The 21,119-nt window shown below is 39.3% G+C and overlaps 1 protein-coding gene across 1 annotated transcript in view; it reads left to right on the top strand.

Annotated features, from left to right (window-relative positions):
* RPF2 (ribosome production factor 2 homolog) overlaps nucleotides 1-17,531 on the top strand; it is a 34,535-nt gene extending 17,004 nt beyond the window's left edge. Inside the window, 5 exon segments of the mRNA XM_082856084.1 lie at nucleotides 1,364-1,463; nucleotides 11,526-11,628; nucleotides 16,450-16,594; nucleotides 17,342-17,491; nucleotides 17,493-17,531. Of these exon segments, the coding sequence (XP_082712210.1) occupies nucleotides 1,364-1,463; nucleotides 11,526-11,628; nucleotides 16,450-16,594; nucleotides 17,342-17,491; nucleotides 17,493-17,522 (528 nt within the window). The 3' untranslated portion in view covers nucleotides 17,523-17,531.
* The last annotated feature ends 3,588 nt before the right edge of the window (nucleotides 17,532-21,119 follow it).

The raw sequence follows: 21,119 nt of genomic DNA, 5'->3' as shown, positions 1-21,119 counted from the left end.
GTGTTGGAAGCAGAGAATGTCAACAAGAGTGGTCATGGTGAACAGCGAAGCAACACGTGACCTCTGGTCCAAGGGCTGAGGATGTTTGTTTGTTTGTTGTCCTGTCTCCCCCTACCCCCTCCACTTGGATAATCCTTGATTAGTGTCAGAGCAGAGATATTAGAATTAGTGGGAAGCTCAGACCGATTCTTCTTCCTCCATAAATTAACCCTTCAGTTAAAGAATTTTTTCTATTTGATTTTTTCTTTCACTTTGGTAAAACAAAAATTCACATTCTTTTTGGTATAGAAAATCCAGAACTAGGGAGTTCCCTGGCGGTCCCGTGTTAGGACTCCACCCTTTCACTGTCGAGGGCTCGGGTTCATTCCCTGGTGTGGAAGCTAAGATCCCACAAGCTGTGTGGTGCAGCCAAAAAAAAGAAAGAAAAGAAAATCCAGAGTGAGATAAAATATCTTTTAGAGTAGAGCTTCGATCCTGCTGAGTGAGGATTGCCCATATTTTCTGTAGCTTGTATAACATCATATTGCTTCCCATGTTAATGTTTAGTTGGTAGTTCAGTTTAGCTTTCATTTAAAAATACTGCTGGTGTGACATAGTAGGAAAGGCACATTGTTACAAATAATTCAAAGAAATTAAATTTATTTTGACTCTGAGATGTTGGCTGTTAGAGGGCTGTGTTTGTTTTGCCGCAGGTTTAGCTTTTTATTTTATTCTTTGCATAGAAAGTGATAAAAAGTAGCTTACATCATTCTTTAATCACTTATTAATTTGGCACTAAGAGGGAGTGGAATGAAAAATCATTTTTTAGTATAAAAATCTGTAAATTAAAAAATCCCCACTCTGGTTTTAAGTCTAAAATCAGTGTTCATAGGGACATCCTTGGTGGTCCAGTGGTTAAGGCTCCACGCTTCCACTGCAGGGGGCACGGGTTCAATATCTGGTTGGGGAACTAAGATTCTGGATGCTGTACCGTGTGGCCAAACTAAATAAATAAATAAAATCAGCATTCATAGACATAGTTTTAGGACAGTTAAGAAAATGTGAAAATGAGTCACTGTATATCAGCAGTCCCCAACCTTTTTGGCATCTGGGACCAGTTTCATGGAAGACAAGTTTTCCACAGATGGATGGGGGGATGGGGAATGGTTCAGGCAGTAATGCGCGATGGGGAGCAGCAGATGAAGCTTCACTTGCTCGCCTGCCACTCACCTCTTGCTGTGCGGCCCGGTTCCTAACAGGCCGAGGACTGATGCCAGTCCAGGGATTGGGGACCCCTGCTATATATAAATATTGACTGCTTTAAAATCAGCATATAAACAATTTAGACTTGATAATTATGTAATTACTTTTTTTTATTTCCTAGAATAGTAAATGTCCGGAGGGAACAAAACCCATGTTAATATTTGCAGGTGATGATTTTGATGTAACAGAAGACTACAGAAGGCTAAAAAGCCTTCTTATTGGTAAGTATTTTAATACATATCTTCAGGATAGCTCAGGTAGGCATTCTAAGAGTTGCCATTGGTCGTGGCAGTTTGCAACTTCACTCTAGATATACAGCTTTTTCTCTTTGATCTCTTTTTCTCCTTTTCATTATTTTGTTTATTCCCCACTAGAAGCAGGAGAGAGTTAAAAGGATGCTATACTCTATAGATCATTATTACTTTTTGATGGTATAGTAACTTTGGTAGCAACCTGTTTAATGCTTGCACCCGTCTCCTGTCATTATTGGCATTATTAAATTAAATTTAGAAAATTGAAAAGTTAAATTTTCGAGATTATTATACATCATCCACTTCCAATTCAAAAACCTCTATTAGTTTTTCTTAGTCTGATATACAAGGCTTTTCACACTATAACCCCTATCTTAATCTCCACCAATTTCATTCCTCCCTTTTCCATTTTAAAAAAAACAAAAAAAACCTTGTAAGGTTGTTTTAAAGGTGATTGGTTCTTAGTGAACTCTGCTCATTCCTAATGTTTTATCTAATGACTACATTACTTTTTGTGTGTTCACAAGCCACCTTCTTAAAATCCAATATACAATATATAGTTATTGTCTGAGATTGATGTTAAATTTACCAATTTTAAACCACTTTTTCTCTCCTTTTTTGAAAAGCTGACATTATTGTTCTCCATGGTTTCTTAACGGTTACTAATACTTAATATTGTGTGATCACATCTGCCAGCTCTGTTCTTACTCTGGAAGGTAATTTAGTTCATCCCTAGAGATATGAACTCTTCTTATACTTAGTGGCATTTTCTGAAGTTTAAATAATTTATTCTATTTGAGCTTTTCTTGCACCATTCTTACAAGCTATGGCTTAACTTTTTTGGTTGCCCTTCTTTTGGATTTTTATATACTTTGCCCTAGATGACTTTTGAAAAGTTGGTGGGGGATATATTATAAATTATATACATGCTTTTACAAATCTGAGCCAACCAAAGAATGTTTGTGGGCAGACACATTGCTTTCGGTTTTCCTTATTGGGATTAGTTATGCTCTTATTGTTAGGAATACAGTTTTCGGGACTTCTCATTTCTCTTGTTCATAATGGCTATTTTTGAAAAACTAAGTATCACTGTTACCTGTTTAATCCTTACTAAAACTCTTGAGTTTTGTAACATTTCATTTTACAGATGGGAAGTTGGAGGCTCAGAGAGGTTAAGAGCCATTAAGTAGGTGAAGCAGAATCAAAACCCAAAGCCTGTGCTTTTCTTCTTCTGCTCTTCATCCTGCCCACGGTGAATAATTCCTTTGCAGAGTCTTTGCTATAGGTTCTTACCTCTGTTTTCCATGAATTAAAAAAAAAAAAGAAAAGGGACTTCCCTGGTGACGCAGTGGTTAAGAATCCGCCTGCCAGTGCAGGGGACACGGATTTGATCCCTGGTCCAGGAAGATCCCACATGCCACGGAGCAACTAAGCCCGTGTACCACAACTGCTGAGCCTGCGCTCTAGAGCCTGTGAGCCACAACTACTGAGCCTGCGTGCCACAGCTACTGAAATCCATGCATCTAGAGCCCGTGCTCCACAAGAGAAGCCACTGCAATGAGAAGCCTGCATTGCACGTTGCACCGCAACGAAGAGTAGCCCCCACTCACCTCAGCTAGAGAAAGCCCGCACGCAGCAACAAAGACCCAACGTAGCCAAAAAAATAAATTAATTAAAAAAAAAATCATACATGGAAGACAGCGACCAACATTTCTTTGAATATTACATAGCCCAAAACATCAAGGGAGTTTTTTTTAGCCAAGATTCCTAGTAATTGTACTGCGTTGGCTCAGATTTCCTGCTTTTTTCCCCTTGTTCTTCTGTATAATTATTATTAGTGAGGGAAGTACTTATAATTTGTTATAACAGAGCTTTGTTGCTTCTGTTTAAATGGTTTTATCTTAACTATTTTGTGCTTCCACTAGATGGCAGGAATAACCACATGATGCAGTAATGAGAGGGAGGGAGTGAAAACCAAAAAGGAATTAAGAAAGAAGACAGGTAGCAGGATGGAGTGACATTGTCTGGCACTAAGCAAAGTTGAGTTTTTAATATAAATAAGAAGTAAGAAAGTTGCAGAGTTCTTGGTTTGTGTTGTGTGTTCAAATGAAATAATGTAGAGCAGTAGGTAAAGAGAATTTTATCAAGGGCTTTTTTCCTGTTTGGAAGTTGTGTTTTTGTTTTCTTTTTGTAATTGGCCAGAAAGAAAAGTTACTTCAGTATTTTCATGCCAGATACCCATTTTGTTCATTCGAATTTTGCTTCTCTTTTGCTTTAAATATTATATAGATTTGTAGTTAATCTTAGCAGGTCCTGCTTTTCTTTACAGAAAACCAGTGCCTGTTTTTTGATTCAGTCCATCCTAATTTTTTTTTTTTTTAATTCTGGTTGTGCCGTGTGGCTTGTGGGATCTCAGTTCCCCAAAAAGGACCAGGGATTGAACCCAGGCCACAGTAGTGAAAGTGCCAAATCCTAACCACTAGATCACCATGGAACTCCCAGTCCATCCTACTTTTTATGGTTATTTTTTAGTATGACTACTCCTCGTATATAAAGGTGATAATGAATCAAGTAATAGGTTAGTTTTATTAAGTGTCCCTTTAAAGCCTACCTTTAACTTAACTACCTAACTGGGTTTTTTTTTTTTTTTCTTCATTGCCTTTGTCTATATTAGTGGTCATATCTACATCTGTGGTCATTGTTATAATTTTTTTTAACCTTTCTCATTTCCTAATTCTTATTCCACTTTAATACATATAATAATGAAAATAACTGCCATAGATTAGGTCAGGTAATTTATTAAATTTAATCCTTTCTACAGCTCTACAGAGATAATTGTATTAGTCTGCTCAGGGTGCCATACAAAAGACCATAGACTGGGTGGCTTATAAGGAACAGAAATTTATTTTCTCACAGTTCTAGAAGTCCAGGTTTCTGGTGAGGACTCTCTTGCTGGCTTCTTGCTTTGTGCTTACAAGGCTTTTCCTTGGGGAGGAAGGGAAGGAGGGAGATAGACAGAGGAAAGAGGGGTTTAAGTTTTCTGGTGTCTCTTCTTATATGGACTCTAATCCTATGGGAGCAGACCCCACCCTTATGACATACCTCATTTAACCTTAAGTACTTCCTTAGAAGCCTTATTTCCAAATATAGTCACACTAGAGGTTAAACAAACATTCAGTTCATTATGGTAATATTATTCCCATGTTGTGGATGAAGAAATTGAGACCAGTTCACTGATGTCCAGAGTGAAGAGTTAGTAAGTGTCAGAATCAGGATCTTGTCCATTCTCTGACTCCACATCCCCCAGTCTTTCCCGTCAACACCCTGGTCATCCTCCTGTGCCCTTTCCCAGTGTTTTTACTCATGGACACAGTCACACTAAAGGTGTTATTTTTGCTTGGAATTGATCCATTGAAAAAATGTCCAAACTGGGGCTTTCTTTCTAATTATAACCAATTTATCTGCTACCCCCTTATTTCTGTTTAACCAGGTTTTTCTCCTTATCCCTATTCTCATAATATCTTCCTTTTTACCTCAACCATCATTCCTGCCCAGTTTAGGGTCAGCCTTTTTGGCAGTGCTCTGAGTTTCAACACATTTTAATCCATCACCCCCTTGATGTTTTAGACTCCTCTTGTACTTTAATTGCTCCAGTCCTGGAATCAGCTATTTCTGTAAGGATCCTGGGTTTTTTTTAAGTGAGATTATTTTAGAAATCACATTTTGTGTGCTAGGGAGTATTTCTGGGTTGGTCATTGTTTCTAGGCTTTTTCAGTGGACAGAACTATGAGATTTATTTGTTAAGATAAAATATATCCTGAGTTCATACTGAAACTTCTAACTCAAATTTAGGACAGAAGGATATGTACACGTACATACCTTCTTTCATCCATGACAAAAATCCAGGTTCTCAATGACTCCAACATAATGATGCATTTACTTTATACTGTACTACACATACAACAGTCTCAGAATAAAATACTGTTATTACTACTGGTAGTATGAATATTGAGTGCAACTGAATGGTGTTTGGTTTCTTTTGTGTGTGTGGTTTTTTTTTTTTTGCAGTTCTGTATGTCTATATATCCTATTAGGAATATGGTCAAATTACTGTGTTTTGAAGTCATTTGAAACAGTCCTTTTCTGTATGATTATGCCTTCAGCCCAATACACAGGTTCATTTCATTTTGTTTTCAATTTTTAGGGATAACTTTATTAAGTTTTTTCATTATAAATTATTTTTTGGGGTATGATTTACATACAATCAAGTGCACGTATTTATTTTTAAATTCTTTTTTTAATTCTTTTTTTTAAAGTTTTATTTTTTGGCTGCATTGGGTTTTTGTTGCTGCGCACGGGCTTTCTCTAGTTGCAGCAAGTGGGGCCTGCTCTTCGATGCGGTGCGCAGGCGGTGGCTTCTCTTGTTGCGGATCATGGGCTCTAGGTGCGCGGGCTGCAGTAGTTGTGGCATGCGGGCTCTAGCGCACAGGCTCAGTAGTTGTGGCGCACAGGCTTAGTTGCTCCGCGGCATGTGGGATCTTCCTGCACCAGGGATCGAACCCTGCATTCACAGATGGATTCTTAACCATTGCGCCACCAGGGAAGTCCAAATGCACATATTTAAAGTTTTAAAATTTAATGGATTTTGACATATTTATATACCTCTAAAAACACCACTGCAATCAAGATATAGAACCTTTCCACCACCCCCCAGAATTTCCCTGTGCCCTTTGGTAATCCATTATTTTTCTCTATTCTAAGCAAACATTGATCTGCTTTCTGTCATTTTTGCATTTTCCAGAATTTAGGTAAATGGAATCATAGAGTATGTACTTTTCTTGGCCTGACTTCTTTCACTCAGTTTGTTTTGAGATTCATTCATGTTGTTGTATGTATCAATCCTCCATTTCTTTTTATAACTGAGCAGTATTCCATTTATAGCTATTCTGCAGTTTGTTTATACCTTCATCTGTTGATGGACATTTAGATTGATTCCAGCTTTTAATTATTACCAGTAGAACTGCTATGAACATTTATATACAAATTTTTGTGAGGACCTATGTTTTCATTTCCTTTGGGTGAATACCTAGGAATAAAATGGTTGGATCATTTGAATAGCGTATGTTAAACATTTTTTTTTTTTTTGCGTGGGCCTCTCACTGTCGTGGCCTCTCGTTGCGGAGCACAGGCTCCAGATGCACGGGCTCAGTAGTTGTGGCTCATGGGCCCAGCTGCTCCGCGGCATGTGGGATCCTCCCAGACCAGGGCTCGAACCCGTGTCCCCTGCATTGGCAGGCAGATTCTCAACCACTGTGCCACCAGGGAAGCCCTATGTTAAACATTTTTAAGAAACTGCCAAACTGTTCAACATGGTTGCACTATTTTGCATTCCCACTAACTGTAGGGGCTCCATCTCCTTGTCAATACTTGGTAGGCCGTTCTTTTTAATTTTAGTTACTCTAATAGGTGTTGAATACTGACAGTAATATGTTTCCAAAGTCAAATCTACAAAATAAAGGAGTGGTAGTGTTGCAGTTTTAATTTGCATTTTCTGGTGACTTATAAGGTTGAACATCTTTTCATATGCTTATTGGCCATTTGTATATCTTTGGTAAAGTGTGTGTTCAGATCTTTGCCTGATTTTTTTATTTGGTTATTTGTCTTTTTATTGGGTACTAATGTGGAAGAGTGTGTGTGTGTGTGTGTGTGTGTGTGTGTGTGTGTGAGAGAGAGAGAGAGAGAGAGAGAGAAGTCTTTTGTCTGTCTGACATATATCTTTGAATATTCTCTCCTGGACTGTGGCTTGCCTTTTTGTTTTATTGATTTATGTATTTATTTATTGGCCACACCATGCAGCATGTGGGATCTTAGTTCCCCAACCAGGGATTGAACTCGCTCCCCCTGCAGTGGAAGCACGGAGTCTTTAACCACTGCACCACCAGGGAAGTCCCTTGCCTTTTTGTTTTTAATGATGTCTTTTTTAAAAAAAAAATTTTTATCGAGATATAGCTGATTTATAATATTATGTAAGTTTCAGGTGTACAACATAGTGATTCACAATTTTTTTTTTTTTTTTTTTTTTGCTGTACGTGGGCCTCTCACTGTTGTGGCCTCTCCCGTTGCGGAGCACAGGCTCCGGACGTGCAGGCTCAGCTGCCATGGCTCACGGGCCCAGCCGCTCCGTGGCATGTGGGATCTTCACAGACCGGGGCACGAACCTGTGTCCCCTGCATCGGCAGGCAGACTCTCAACCACTGCGCCACCAGGGAAGCCCTATTCACAATTTTTAAAGATTATGCTACACTTACAGTTATTATAAATTGTTGGCTATATTCCCTGTGCTGTACAGTATATCCTTGTAGCTTATTTATTTTATGCATAGTAGTTTGTACCTTTAAGCCCGTGTCCCTCTCTTGCCCCTCGCCTTTCCCTCTCCCTACTGGTAACCACTGGTTCTCTATATCTGTGAGTCAGCTTCCTTTTTGTTATGTGCACTAGTTTGTTGTATTTTTTAGATTCCACATACAAGTGATATCATACATTGTCTTCCTCTAATTTCACTTAGCATGATGCTCTCCAAGTCCATCCATGTTGCTGCAAATGGCAAAATTTCATTCTTTTGATGGCTGAGTAGTATTTCATTGTATATATGTGTGTGTGCGTGTGTGTGTGTGTGTGTGTGTGTGTGTGTATGGACACTTAGGTTGCTTCCATATCTTGGCTATTGTAAATAATGCTGCTGTGAACATTGAGGTAGTACATGTATCCTTTCAAATTAGTGTGTTGTTTTCTTTGGATATGTACCCAGGAGTGGAATTGCTGGATATGATAGTTTTATTTTTAGTTTTTTAGGAACCTCTATATTGTTTTCCTCAGTGCCTGTAGAACTTACATTCCTACAAGGACTCCATTTTCTCTACATCCTCACTAACATTTGTTATTAGTGGTCTTTTTGATGATAGCCATTCTGACTGGTGTAAGGTGATATTTCATTGTGCTTTTGATTAGCATTTTTCTGATGATTAGCAGTGTTGATCATCTTTTCATGTGCCTGTTGGCCATCAGTATGTGTTCTTTGGAAAAATGTCTAGTCAGGTCTTCTGCTTTTAGGTTTAAGTAGGTCCCATTTGTTTATTTTTGCTTGTGTTTCCTTTGCCTTAGGAGACAGGTTCAAAAAAAAAATATTGCTACGATTTATGTCAAAGAGTGTTCTGCCTATGTTTTCTTCTAGGAGTTTTGTAGTTTCTGGTCTTAAATTTAGATCTTTAATGCATTTTGAGTTTATTTTTATATATTGTGTGAGAAAATGTTCTGATTTCATTCTTTTACGTGTAGCTGTCCAGTTTTCCCAGCACCATTTACCAAAGAGATTTTTCAACATTGTATATGCTTGCTTCCTTTGTCATAGATTAATTGACCTTAAGTATGTGAGTTTATTTCTGGGCTCTCTGTTCTGTTCCATTGATCCATGTAACTGTTTTTCTGTCTGTCTGAAGTCAGGGAGCATGATTCCTCCAGCTCTGTTTTTTCTCAAGATTGTTTTGACTATTTGGGTCTTTTGTGTTTCCATACACATTTTAAAATTATTCTAGTTCTATGGCATTGGTATTTTGATAGGGGTTGCATTGAATCTATAGAGTATTATGGTCATTTTAACAATATTAATTCTTCCAATCCATGAACACAGTATATCTTTCCATGTGTTTGTGTTGTCTTCAATTTCTTTCATCCATGTCTTACAGGTTTCCAAGTATAGGTCTTTTAACTCCCTAGGTAGGTTTATTCCTAGGTATTTCTCTGACAGTGTGCTGTTAGTGTATAGAAATGCAATACATTTCTGTGTATTAATTTTATATCCTGCAACTTTACTGTATTCATTGATGAACTCTAGTAGTTTTTTGGTGGCATATTTAGGATTTTCTGTGTATAGTATCATGTAATCTGCAAACAGTGATGTCTTTTAAAGAGCAGAAATTTTAAATTTTTGTGAAGTGTACTTTATCCAATTTTTTTCTTTAATGGTTGTTCATACAGTGTTTTGTTTAAGAAACCTTTGCTTATCCCAAGATTGCAAAGATTTTTTTCTCTTATAAATATTTTTTTGAAGTCTTATAACTTTAGATCTTACATTTAGGTTTATGATCCATTTTGAGTTAATTTTTGTATATGGTGTGAGGTAAGGGTCAATGTTCTTAAAACTTTCTACCTCATTTCATTCTTTTTTTGTTTTTTTTTTCTTTCTTAAAAGCTTATGGAAAAAGCACATGCCTATAAGGTTTGCATTACAAAAACTGTTTCAGGGGAGACTGGAATGTACATATCTTGTTCCCCAGAATGACTCTGACTTCAATAATGCTGCCACAACCGTGAGTGGGGCTTTATTAACTTGGCCACTGAAGGAGAGTCAGGTTTTGGCAAAACTATGGGAAAGTTCTTCATTAATTAAAATCAATTTTTAGATCAAAATACCTTGAAAACGTACATATTTGGTTTATAAAAGTACCCCCAAGGGATTTTTATTTGTGGTAGTAAGGAAGGGTGGTGTGTACAAGGGTATGCACACTTAACGTCTGCTTTATGTATGTTAGTGATGTGATTTTCTTTTAGTTATCTGTAAGAAGGAAAAAGCAAACTGTAAAAGATGTATATGTCCATGCACATGGAGATAATTCCCATCTTATGAGCTAATGGGAGGAGGGAAGCAAGTGCTGAGTGGCTACAGATTGGGACAGAATGAGATATTTCCTGTTTATGACATCACCTGTCTTAGGGCACCTCTTCCTAAGTAATTAATTTGGATGACCCTTTTATGCCTAACTTTTTCTTAGCTAGATGTTATTCATGTGTTCCCATTTAGCCTCCCCCCAAGTTCAGTCTTTTTATCTGTAAAAATGAGGTGACCAAACTTGTTTGCTGTTTTCCAAACTCTTTTCATTCATGTGCCACCTTCATAACGTTAGCCATGTCTGTGTAGTATCCATAGCATTGTTCACTGGAGATTTTTCTTTAAATTGACTCCTCTTTTTATTTTTTATTTATTTTTTTTGCGGTACGTGGGCCTCTCACCGCCGTGGCCTCTCCCGTTGCAGAGCACAGGCTCCGGACGCACAGGCTCACCCAGCTGCTCCGCGGCATGTGGGATCTTCCCGGACCGGGGCACGAACCCGTGTCCCCTGCATTGGCGGGCGGACTCTCAACCACTGCGCCACCAGGGAAGCCCCTGACTCCTCTTTTTAAAAGGAAACCCTATGTCCCTACTCTCAGTGCAAAATGGTGTATGATAACATAAATAATGCATTGTAGATTATATCTGCCTGTGTATCATTTAAAATTATCTCATATGTGCCACTTGGGTATTATTACCACTCTGTGGGAAAACAGTCTACTCATTGATCTTGATGGTTCTTTTCTGGCTTTGACACTAGATAGCTTTTCTTTGCTCATATAATTGAGATACCTTGTTAGAATTTTCTTGTTTGTTGGCGTCTGCCATATGACAAACACTAGTTCAATTTAATAGTCAAAGTTTGAACAGCCATTTTTATAGACTTTTGCCATCTTAACCTGTCTGTCTTAGTTGATTAAAATTGTATACCTTGTTTTACATTTTCTAAAAAATTACTGTTCACAATAAACCTGTTATACTCTGGTGCTGAGCATTGGCTTAGAGGGAGAACTGCAAAACTGAAAAATTACATGGCTCAGTGAATTAAACAGAAATACAGTCATGAGATTAAATGGTAGAGGGGCGGGACCATCAGATTTTTCAGGCATGAGTTTTTGTGCTGCTTTTTAGATGAGATACAGAGAGTTGCGTTTAGAGTGCAGCTGATTTGTAACAATTAATCTTAATTAGTCTTTTAATTAAGATTTTAATTAATCTTTTAATTAATTAAAGTTAATTAATTTTAATTAGTCTTTTAATTAATCTTAATCTTTTAAAATTTTTGATTAATTAATTTTAATTATTTTTAATTGATCTTTTAATTAATCTTTTTTTTTTTCCCCAAACAACCTGATGTGTGCTTTTAGATTTCTTCAGAGGCCCCACAGTATCAAATGTCCGTCTGGCTGGTTTAGAGTATGTTCTGCACTTCACTGCACTGAATGGGAAGATTTACTTTCGAAGCTATAAGTAAGTGCATTTCTTAGCATGTTTTTGTTAATCCTCAGGGTTAGCATTTTAGTGTGACTGTTTTATAGAGCTCAGACTTAGAATTGGTGTCTGGCCAAAAGTTTATTTGGAGAGTTTTCAGAATAGCAGTGACAAAGTAGCTCTGTGCTGATCCTCAGGTCTGTCACTCCCCTGCTAACTTCTGCCTCCCGGAAACCCTGCTTTTCCAGGGCCCTGGGGCATCAAACAGTACACTCCCTCTGAGCTTAGAACGCTTATTCAGTCCTAACTTGCCATACTTTTATGCAGTATCTCCCTGTTTTTCTTGACTAAATTTAGAGCGCCAAGCCACAAGTCTTAGCCCAGCCAAAGCAAATCTCAAAGTCCTGAGTCTAAAAAATGGAGTCTGAAAGTAATAAGATTCAGTGGCTAGATTCATTTTACCTTCTTTCTCCAGCCCAGGCCTCTACCCATACCCCCACCACAATATAAATATAAATCCTAACAAGCACATTCTGTTTTCATAAAAACCTTAATGACGTGCTGCAACTGCCTTTTGAGGTAAGCATGACTTGTTTTTTCCCTTATTTAAAATAAAGTGTTAGCGCTGATTGATGGAGCACACACTTTCCTAGAGAATACATTGACTCCCACTAACTGCTTCCCTTGGTACATTGAATTCAGCCTGACATCTGCTTCGCGCTGTGGCGTGGCAGTGCGGCCTGAGCGCCGGCAGCCCAGTGTTGACAGTGTCTTCGTGCAGTGGTGCCGTTTGTGCAACCATTCGTGGACTTCAGCATTTCATCCATGGTTTTAATTTTGTTTTTTTATCATAATGGAATACATGGTTGACCAGCTTGTGTCCAGTGAACATCCAAATGAACTAAGTAATCACCTCTTTTTTGTTAGTAATGTCCATCTTTGTCTCAACTGTATGGAGTCAGAGATGCTCGGTTCTTTTCACCACATGAGTGGTACCACCATTTCTATTTTTCTATTTTTTTCTCATTTAAATAATAACAGGCAAAGGATTTTATAATCATTTTTAACTAGTTGAGATTGAAAGTCCCTATAATCTGTTGTTTTCATTTCCAAACTTGATTTTGGGGCAGCTAAGAATATTATGAAGTAGGTGACTCCTATTTATAGAGCAAGAGATAAAAGATGAAAAATCACTAACATAAAAAAAAATCTTTTTGAAAACTTATGTTAAACAAGGAGACCCTGGGATACAAAGGAGCTAAAAAATAAAGATAAAAGTCTTTGAGAATGAGAAATGAATAATAATAATCTAAAACTCATGGTGAACAATTTTAAAGGAAGTATTCTCTTGTATCAGAACTTGTATTTAGTGAAAAGAAAGATAAATTTGTAAAGAAAGAAAGAAAATACAGAGAAATAAAGCAAAATGGACAGAAAATTAGCAAATCAGTCTTAAGAACAAGGATAAATTGGCAGTGTAACTACACATATTCGTCCGTCCACTTACTTTAAGAAGTATGTAATTGCTGGAATCACTGTTAGGTTAGCATGGCATCTGCCATAATGAAAAAAAAAGATTTGAAATTTTTACGAAATTATTTTATTTATTTATGTATTTATGTATTTATTTTTGGCTGCATTGGGACTTAGCTGCGGCACTCAGGGTCTTTGCACCATGCAGGATCTTTCAGTTGCAGCACGCAGGCTTCGCTAGTTTTGCATGGGCTCCAGAGTGCGTGGGCTCTGTAGTTTGTGGCACATGGGCTCTCTAGTTGAGGCCCATGGGCTTAGTAGTTGTGACAGGGCTTAGTTGCCCTGTGGCATGTGGGATCTTAGTTCCCCTGACCAGGGATTGAACCTGCGTCCCCTGCATTGGAAGGCAGGTTCTTAACCACCGGACCACCAGGGAAGTCCCAAGATCTGAATTTTTAAGATCAGAAACCCTATTGTAAAATTTTTTTTTTTTTTTTTTTTTGCTGTACGGGGGCCTGTCACTGTTGTGGCCTCTCCCCTTGCGGAGCACAGGCTCCAGACGCGCAGGCTCAGCTGCCATGGCTCACGGGCCCAGCCGCTCCGCGGCATGTGGGATCTTCCCGGACCGGGGCACGAACCCGTGTCCCCTGCATCGGCAGGCGGACTCTCAACCACTGCGCCACTAGGGAAGCCCCCCTAGTGTAAAATTTTTTTTTTTTTTCTAGTGTAAAATTTTAATCCCAGCTTTTCATATCTATATCCTGTAATACCTGCTAGCTATTGATTTGAAATAGAAAGTGGACAGTGTGATTGAGAGCAAGCTGCTACTGGGGAAAATCCCTAGATGTGGATTAGCTTAGCCTCCAAGGGCTGTGCTCTGCTTGGGAGGGGAAGGAAGAGGTGGTCCCGGGAATGAGCATCACCTCTGAGCCTAGTGACCTGGCTCTTTGCCAGGCTTTGCCACATGACATGGGCAAGTCACGTCTCAGGGCCCCTGTTTTTCCTTTGCAAAGTGTAGTAATATCATATAGGTAATTCTGAGGTCCCTCTGAGATGGATAATTCTCCTTTATGAGAGGGAGAGGGGTGCAGATAGAGGTGGGAATGTGCCATAGAAGTGTGTCTGACCTACTGTGGCTCCTCAGGCATTCTCACAGGCTGCTCTTGGGTGTCCTGCCCTCTTCCAGCCAGCCCTTAGGCAGTTGGTTAAAGGTAGTTAATATTGACGCTTATTAATTTGTGAAGATCAGTAAGGCTTATAAAATGGTTTTGAGCTTCTTGTATGAAAGGAACTCTGAGCATGGAATTACATTAATAGAACCTTTGACCTTTCCTGTTTGGGGGAAATAAATCATAGTGTTACTGGCACCTTCCTGTATATCCTATAATAATTAATTCCTTGGAGAATTTTATTCACTATAGGGCCAGAGCTATTAATATGAAACTGAAGATCTTTAGTAACTGCCACGTATGCCTTTGCCATGGCATTGGGTAGGTTTTATGGGGAGAAATATGCAAAACAGGAAGTATTAGCATACCTTAAAAAGCAAACACAACATTCTAGGCAAGGAGTTAAGTAATGAACACAGAATGTCAACAGAAGAGAGGGATATGGAAGGGAGAAAAATAAGGAAATTGCAATTTAAACAAGAGTGGTAATGCCAGTCTTTCTCAAGAAATAGGCAAGCACAGTCTCCGGACGCGCAGGCCCAGCGGCCATGGCTCACAGGCCCAGCCGCTCCGCGGCACGTGGGATCCTCCCGGTCCAGGGCACGAACCTGCGCCCCCTGCATCGGCAGGCGGACTCTCAACCACTGCGCCACAAGGGAAGCCCGAATGTCACTTTTGATTTAGAGCTTATAGGGAAACAAAACAAACAAAGCTTGAGGTTAAGATCTGAAATGGAGATTTACATGGGGTGTAAAGGTTCTGGGCAATAGTTCTTAACTTTCTGTGCGAGGGCTTTCTCTAGTTGTGGCAAGTGGGGGCCACTCTTCATCGCGGTGTGCGGGCCTCTCACTCTCGCAGCCTCTCTTGTTGTGGAGCACAGGCTCCAGACACGCAGGCTCAGTAGTTGCGGCTCACGGGCCTAGTTGCTCCGTGGCATATGGGATCTTCCCAGACCGGGACTCGAACCCGTGTGCCCTGCATTAGCAGGCAGATTTTCAACCACTGTGCCACCAGGGAAGCCCAAGGCTGATCTTTTAAAAACATTATTATTTAGTCCTTTTTTTCCCCTGTATGGAGATCTGGCCACAGTAACAAATTGAGTCTTTTAACTCAAATAACCTTCAGGTCTTTGATCAGTTCTTGTTGTATCTCTCACAAAAAAAGAATTTGTGAGTCTCCCTTCCTCCCCATTGTATCCTTCATATGCTTTCAAATCCAGAGCTATTTGGACATATGGTATCCAGAAAGTTGTGGTTTTGTTATATTAAGTTCATTCCAATCTATAGAGATCAGTAAATGTCTATGCTATGGACAGAAGTTGATTCTGAATAGGTCTTAGAGAAATAAGAATTTGTTAATCAATCATGTAATATAATGTTTCAAAAACCCAATTAAGATTTTTTTATAATCATGTAAATCTTGCGTAAGATGAAGTCAAATAAAAGGATTCCACTTCAATTCTTAGAACTATATCACCTGCTGTTTCTCAACAATATTGCATACTCTTATGTTTTATTTTGAAAATAAGTAGACTAAAGAAAATACTTGGTCTTGGGGCTTCCCTGGTGGTTCAGTGGTTAAGAATCCGCCTGCCAATGCAGGGGACACGGGTTCAAGCCCTGGTGCGGGAAGATCCCACATGCCGCAGAGCAACTAAGCCCATGCACCACAGCTACTGAGCCTGCGAGCCACAACTATTGAGCCCACGTGCCACAACTACTGAAGCCCATGCACCTAGAGCCTGTGCTCCGAAACAAGAGAAGCCACCGCAGCGAGAAGCCACGCAGCGCAACAAAGAGTAGCCCCTGCTCGCTGCAACTAGAGAAAGCCCGCAAGCAGCAACGAAGGCTCAGTGCAGCCAAAATTAAATAAATAAAATAAATAAATTTATTTTAAAAAAATAAAAAAAATACTTGGTCTAAATATATAAAGTATTAAGCTTAGCCTTTCCTTTTTTTTTTTTTTTTAATCTTTTTGGCCATGCTATGTGGTATCTGGGATATTAGTTCCCTGACTAGGGATAAAACCCATTCCCCCTGCATTGGGAGCGCAGAGCCTTAACCACTGGACTGCCAGGGAAGTCTCTAAGCTTAGCCTTTCTAAACATTTTATGATATTTTATGGAACTGTAATCTTCTAGAACAAAAATATTTGTGGGGAGGGTGGCAGGACTTTTATCAAAGTCAAAGCAACATTTCTTTTTTGCTATTTCATAAAGGTTGCTGTTGAAGAAATCTGGCTGCAGAACACCTCGGATTGAATTGGAGGAGATGGGACCCTCATTGGATCTGGTTCTGAGGAGGACACACCTAGCATCAGATGACCTTTATAAGTTATCTATGAAAATGCCCAAAGCCCTCAAGGTACATGGCTTGTAGATTGGTGCCATGTTTATTTGTATATTCCATTCTTCTTTCCAAAAAAGGATTTGTGGCATATTATATTGAAGAGCATACATAAAGAGGTCAATAAAATAGATAAAATTAGACTCTCAGAGCCAAAGAAAGGAGGAAGCAGCAAATAAGCCAACCATAATTGATAATAAAATTGTAGAAACCAGGCATCAGGTGTTGCTGAGAGCTTCCTAGTAGTCAAGACTGCCAGTTTTCAGCAAAAATGGGGCTCATTTTAGGCATTGTGAAAATGTAATTTCAAGCATAGTATGTGTAACCCATACTTGCATAAAATGTGTTTTGACTTTTGAATGGTTTTAAAAAGCAAGTAGACATGGCATCTCTGGAATGCCAATAAAGATTGAAATGATAGTTATAATCCTTAAGCTAAACACAGGAAATTCTCTCAGTGCATGACAGTGATTAGTCTGTTGTGTTGCTTCTCAAAGTATGGTCTGACAGTTTACCTGAGAATTGTTAGAAATGCTGAATTTGCAGATCCCACCGTAGTCCTACTGAATTAGAATTGGCATTTTAACAAGCTCTGAGTGATCTGTTTATACCTAAGTTGGAGAAAGGGCTGTAGGGCTATAGACTCTATATCATTAAAGGTGTGCTCACTAATGGAGATTGTTGATACGATAGTTGTTGTACACTAGATTTTTACCAGTTCATGGTAGTAGACCCAACTAAATATAATATATTCTTGTTTCATAGCCAAAGAAGAAGAAAAATGTCTCTCATGATACTTTTGGTACAACTTATGGAAGAATTCATATGCAGAAGCAAGACCTAAGCAAACTACAAACCAGGAAAATGAAGGGGTTGAAGAAGCGACCTGCAGAAAGGAAAGCAGAAGACCAGGAGAAAAAAATCAAAGAGAATTAAAAAGGATTGATGGAATATAGCCAATAACTGCATTTTTATTGTAGTCTTTACTTAGACTTATCAAGCATCAATTATTTCAGAGTTTCTTGTAAGGTTTTATTGTGTATTTTTATAACTTGATAATTTACCTAAATTATATATACATTGTGAACAGTAACATACTAGCATTAGGTTGAAAGTTAGGCTCTTACTGGAGACATTACACCCTGGTATGCCGTTTTCTCTCTGTGATGTGACATTTCCCTCTGCCTACCCCATACAAAGTCTCCTATCTCATTGGGTGGGTGAGTGAGGAGGGATCTCCAGAACAATCATTGGTATTTTAGAGAATTTTGGGTTAAGCTTTAGATAAAGGGAGGAAGTTATGGAAAGTAGAAATGCTCCAAAGTAACTGTATACATGCTCAGTATGAGCTACCTGGAAAGTTGACCCCATCTCCCAGCATATACATATAACCTGACTTTTATTTTTTTACTTTCCTGTTGTTTTACCTGAAATTCTACCAGTTAGAGATTAATTTTGAGATTTTAAGCTCTGTGTCTTAAAACAGATCTCTGAGATGTCCACTACCTGATCATTGACATGCTACCTTACTATTGATTAGTTTAAGAGATTCTGCTAATAAAGGAGCCCTATTCCTCTTCTTTGGGAGAAAGAAAGTTTTGATAAGGGTTGACGTGAGAAAGGAGAGATTAGATAAGTTAAGACACACGACATTTTAGGGTACTGGGTAGCCGTAGGTAGCTAAAGGTCACATGAAGGCCCTGGGTGTTTGCATACAGAGTAGGAGTAAGCCAAAGCCAAACAGCTTATTTTGAAATTTCTTGAAGACTGGCCCTGTGCCTAGGAAAGTGGGGGAAAGCTTTCTGCTTCCTGCTTCTAGTACTGCAAACTTGTGTTCCCTAAATGTACAATTTAGTTTCCTTGACTGAGTCCCTGGCATAGAGGCTCCTTTATACAAGCACAAGCCAATTATGCTGTAAAAGTACAAACATACATAAACCATGATGTGTTATGTAAAGTAGAAATGCTATTGTTTTCATTTCCATGTCAAGGAGCTCCTCCATGTCTATGTGTGCATGCATTTATGTGAGTTTGCTAAAAGCTAGAACCTCAATTTTACTTTTTTTATCCTTTCCCTTCTCTTGTAAACCCATTCCTTAGCCTTCCTTCTCCCCAGCCCTTTCCTGGCTAATAGTCTCTTAAAAAAGAGGGAGCTGGTATCACTCATTTACACTTGTTACTTGATTATACATTTAACCAAAGACTACACGGTTTTAGATCGGAAGTAGGCATTTGCATTATATGTCTAAATGGGGAGAGAGGGCGAAATTAAAATGATTCATATTCTGCCATCTGCAAGTAGATGGACAATGGACAATAGTTGGGGAGAAGGGGCGTCATGAAAGGGGCATCAGAAATGATGGGTGCAGGACTTCTCTGGTGGCGCAATTGTTAAGAACCCGTCTGCCAATGCAGGGGACACGGGTTCGAGCCCTGGTCCAGGAAGATCCCACATGCCGCGGAGAAATTAAGCCCATGTGCCACAACTACTGAGCCTGCTCTCTACAGCGTGTGAGCCACAAGTACTGAAGCCCACGCACCTTGAGCCCGTGCTTCGCAACAAGAGAAGCCACTGTAACGAGAAGCCCACACAGTGCAATGAAGAGTAGCCCCCACTGACCACAGCTAGAGAAAGCTGTGCACAGCAACAAAGATCCAACGCAGACAAAAAAAAAAAAAAAAAAAGGAAATGATGGATGCATAGCCCTTACCCAATGTGTGACCCCTGGCTGGTCCAGCTAACAATAATGAAGGTAGGCAGATTCAGGAGGCAGAGCCATGGGTCCTTTTCACCAGCCACTTACAGGAAGGACCCTGCCACACTGTATGGCTGTTAGCATAACTGATGCCATCTTGGGCCTGTTCAGTTCCTCCCGTCCTTCAGCTGACCCTACCTAGGGCTGTACTGTGTAGTAAATCTCTGTTGTCAGGGGCTTTGTAGTTAATAGATGTTGTTTAATGACCATTAGGTCCAGGTGGCCCCTGTGCTGTTAGTCTCCAAACAATAATGAAGAGCTTCGCTGACGTATTCCCGGTGCCCATGAGACTAGTTACCCGTTCATAAATCTGGACTTTGGAATTCACTTCCTGTTTCCAAGCACGTACCCCCATACCCTAGGTTAACTATAAAATTCTCCCAGTGGCAGTTATGGATGCTTCTGGATGTCATCCACCCTATCCCACCCTGTGAGCAAACTGCCTTATAATAAGCTGATCCACTGATTATATGGAGTGGCCTGCCTCATTTTTCGGTTTCAAGATCCTGTCTCAGTTTGGTGGGCATCTTTCGTTCCCTTTGTATTTTTCCTATTTTCCAGGATGCTAATACTAATACCAAGCTATATATGATTTCATGAAATCTGATTCCTTTTAATAACTTAAATGCTGCTGTTTGTTTTCTTGGTATTGAACATAATCCAAAGTAGAGATGTTATTACCCAAATCAATAAAGAAAGAGGGCAAAAAAGAACTTGCCCCAAGCTAGTTTTCAATTATCTGATTATCTAGCTGCTTCTGATCTCTCCTTCCTTTTATTTATATTTTTAGCCACTTCTCCTCCCCCCTACCCAAGGGTGAGGCCAGGAAAAGATTCACAGAAGCTTTAAAATGGAAGAAGTTAAAATCGCTAAAACCACTGCTAAATTTGACCAAGAAGAGAAGGTTTGTTTTTTAATGGAATTTCAGGTATCGGTACTTTGTCCATTATAAAATTAAGAGCCTGCAAAAATACAGGGTCTTTATCATGTCCTTAATGTACTTTTAATAGATCATAGAAATGGTCAAAACATCCCATAATTGCATGAAAGGCACATATATCCTAGTATATATATACATTATGAAATTATATAGAATATTATTCACATCCCTTTAAATAAGCTACTGTAAACAAGAAGATAAATTAGGCTTGCTGGCGTGAGGTTTATGCCAGCTGTGAGAAGAAAGTTAATTTGCTTTTAAATGTATGTTGTTTTCCTCTCATACCAACAACGCAAGTGGTTGAAGTTTAAAATCAGAGAAAATAACACTGAGTTTCCTGTAAGTGGACCATGTTAGGCCATGTTAGAAAGTTAGACTGCCTTGCTTGAACTGGAGCCATTTTGCAATTTTTCCAATTCAAAACCCTTAGGGAAAAAGTTTTAGAACATGGCCAACCATGTTCTATATAACCAACATGCATTTTAATTTTGTTCTTGTTCTGCTGCTTCCTTTAAACAACTTCCCTCCTCCTTTCCCCAACGCATTCTCACCCCCCACCCCGACCCTTCACATTCTGAGCATCTGAAAATAGGTTCTAAACACAGGGAGAAAAGTCTGGCGCTGGGCAGGCACCTGCTACTTAGTGGGGTTGAGGCCTATATGAAAGGAGGTTAAAAAAAGGGAAATGGCAAAGCCTTTAGAACTCAGCAGTTAAGGCTTTTGCGAAGCAAAGATCAAAGCCCTTGAGCTTTTAAGTCGTTTACTGGATTGGGATTGATTCCTCAAGCTCAAAACAGGCTCAGCTAGAAGCAGAGTAGCAGGTGTTGGATCTGTGAGGCATGCCCTC

The sequence above is a fragment of the Leucopleurus acutus genome (assembly GCF_964270905.1).
Source record: "Leucopleurus acutus genome assembly, chromosome: 15".
Lineage (NCBI taxonomy): Eukaryota > Metazoa > Chordata > Mammalia > Artiodactyla > Delphinidae > Leucopleurus > Leucopleurus acutus.
This window is presented reverse-complemented; position numbering and strand designations above follow the sequence as displayed.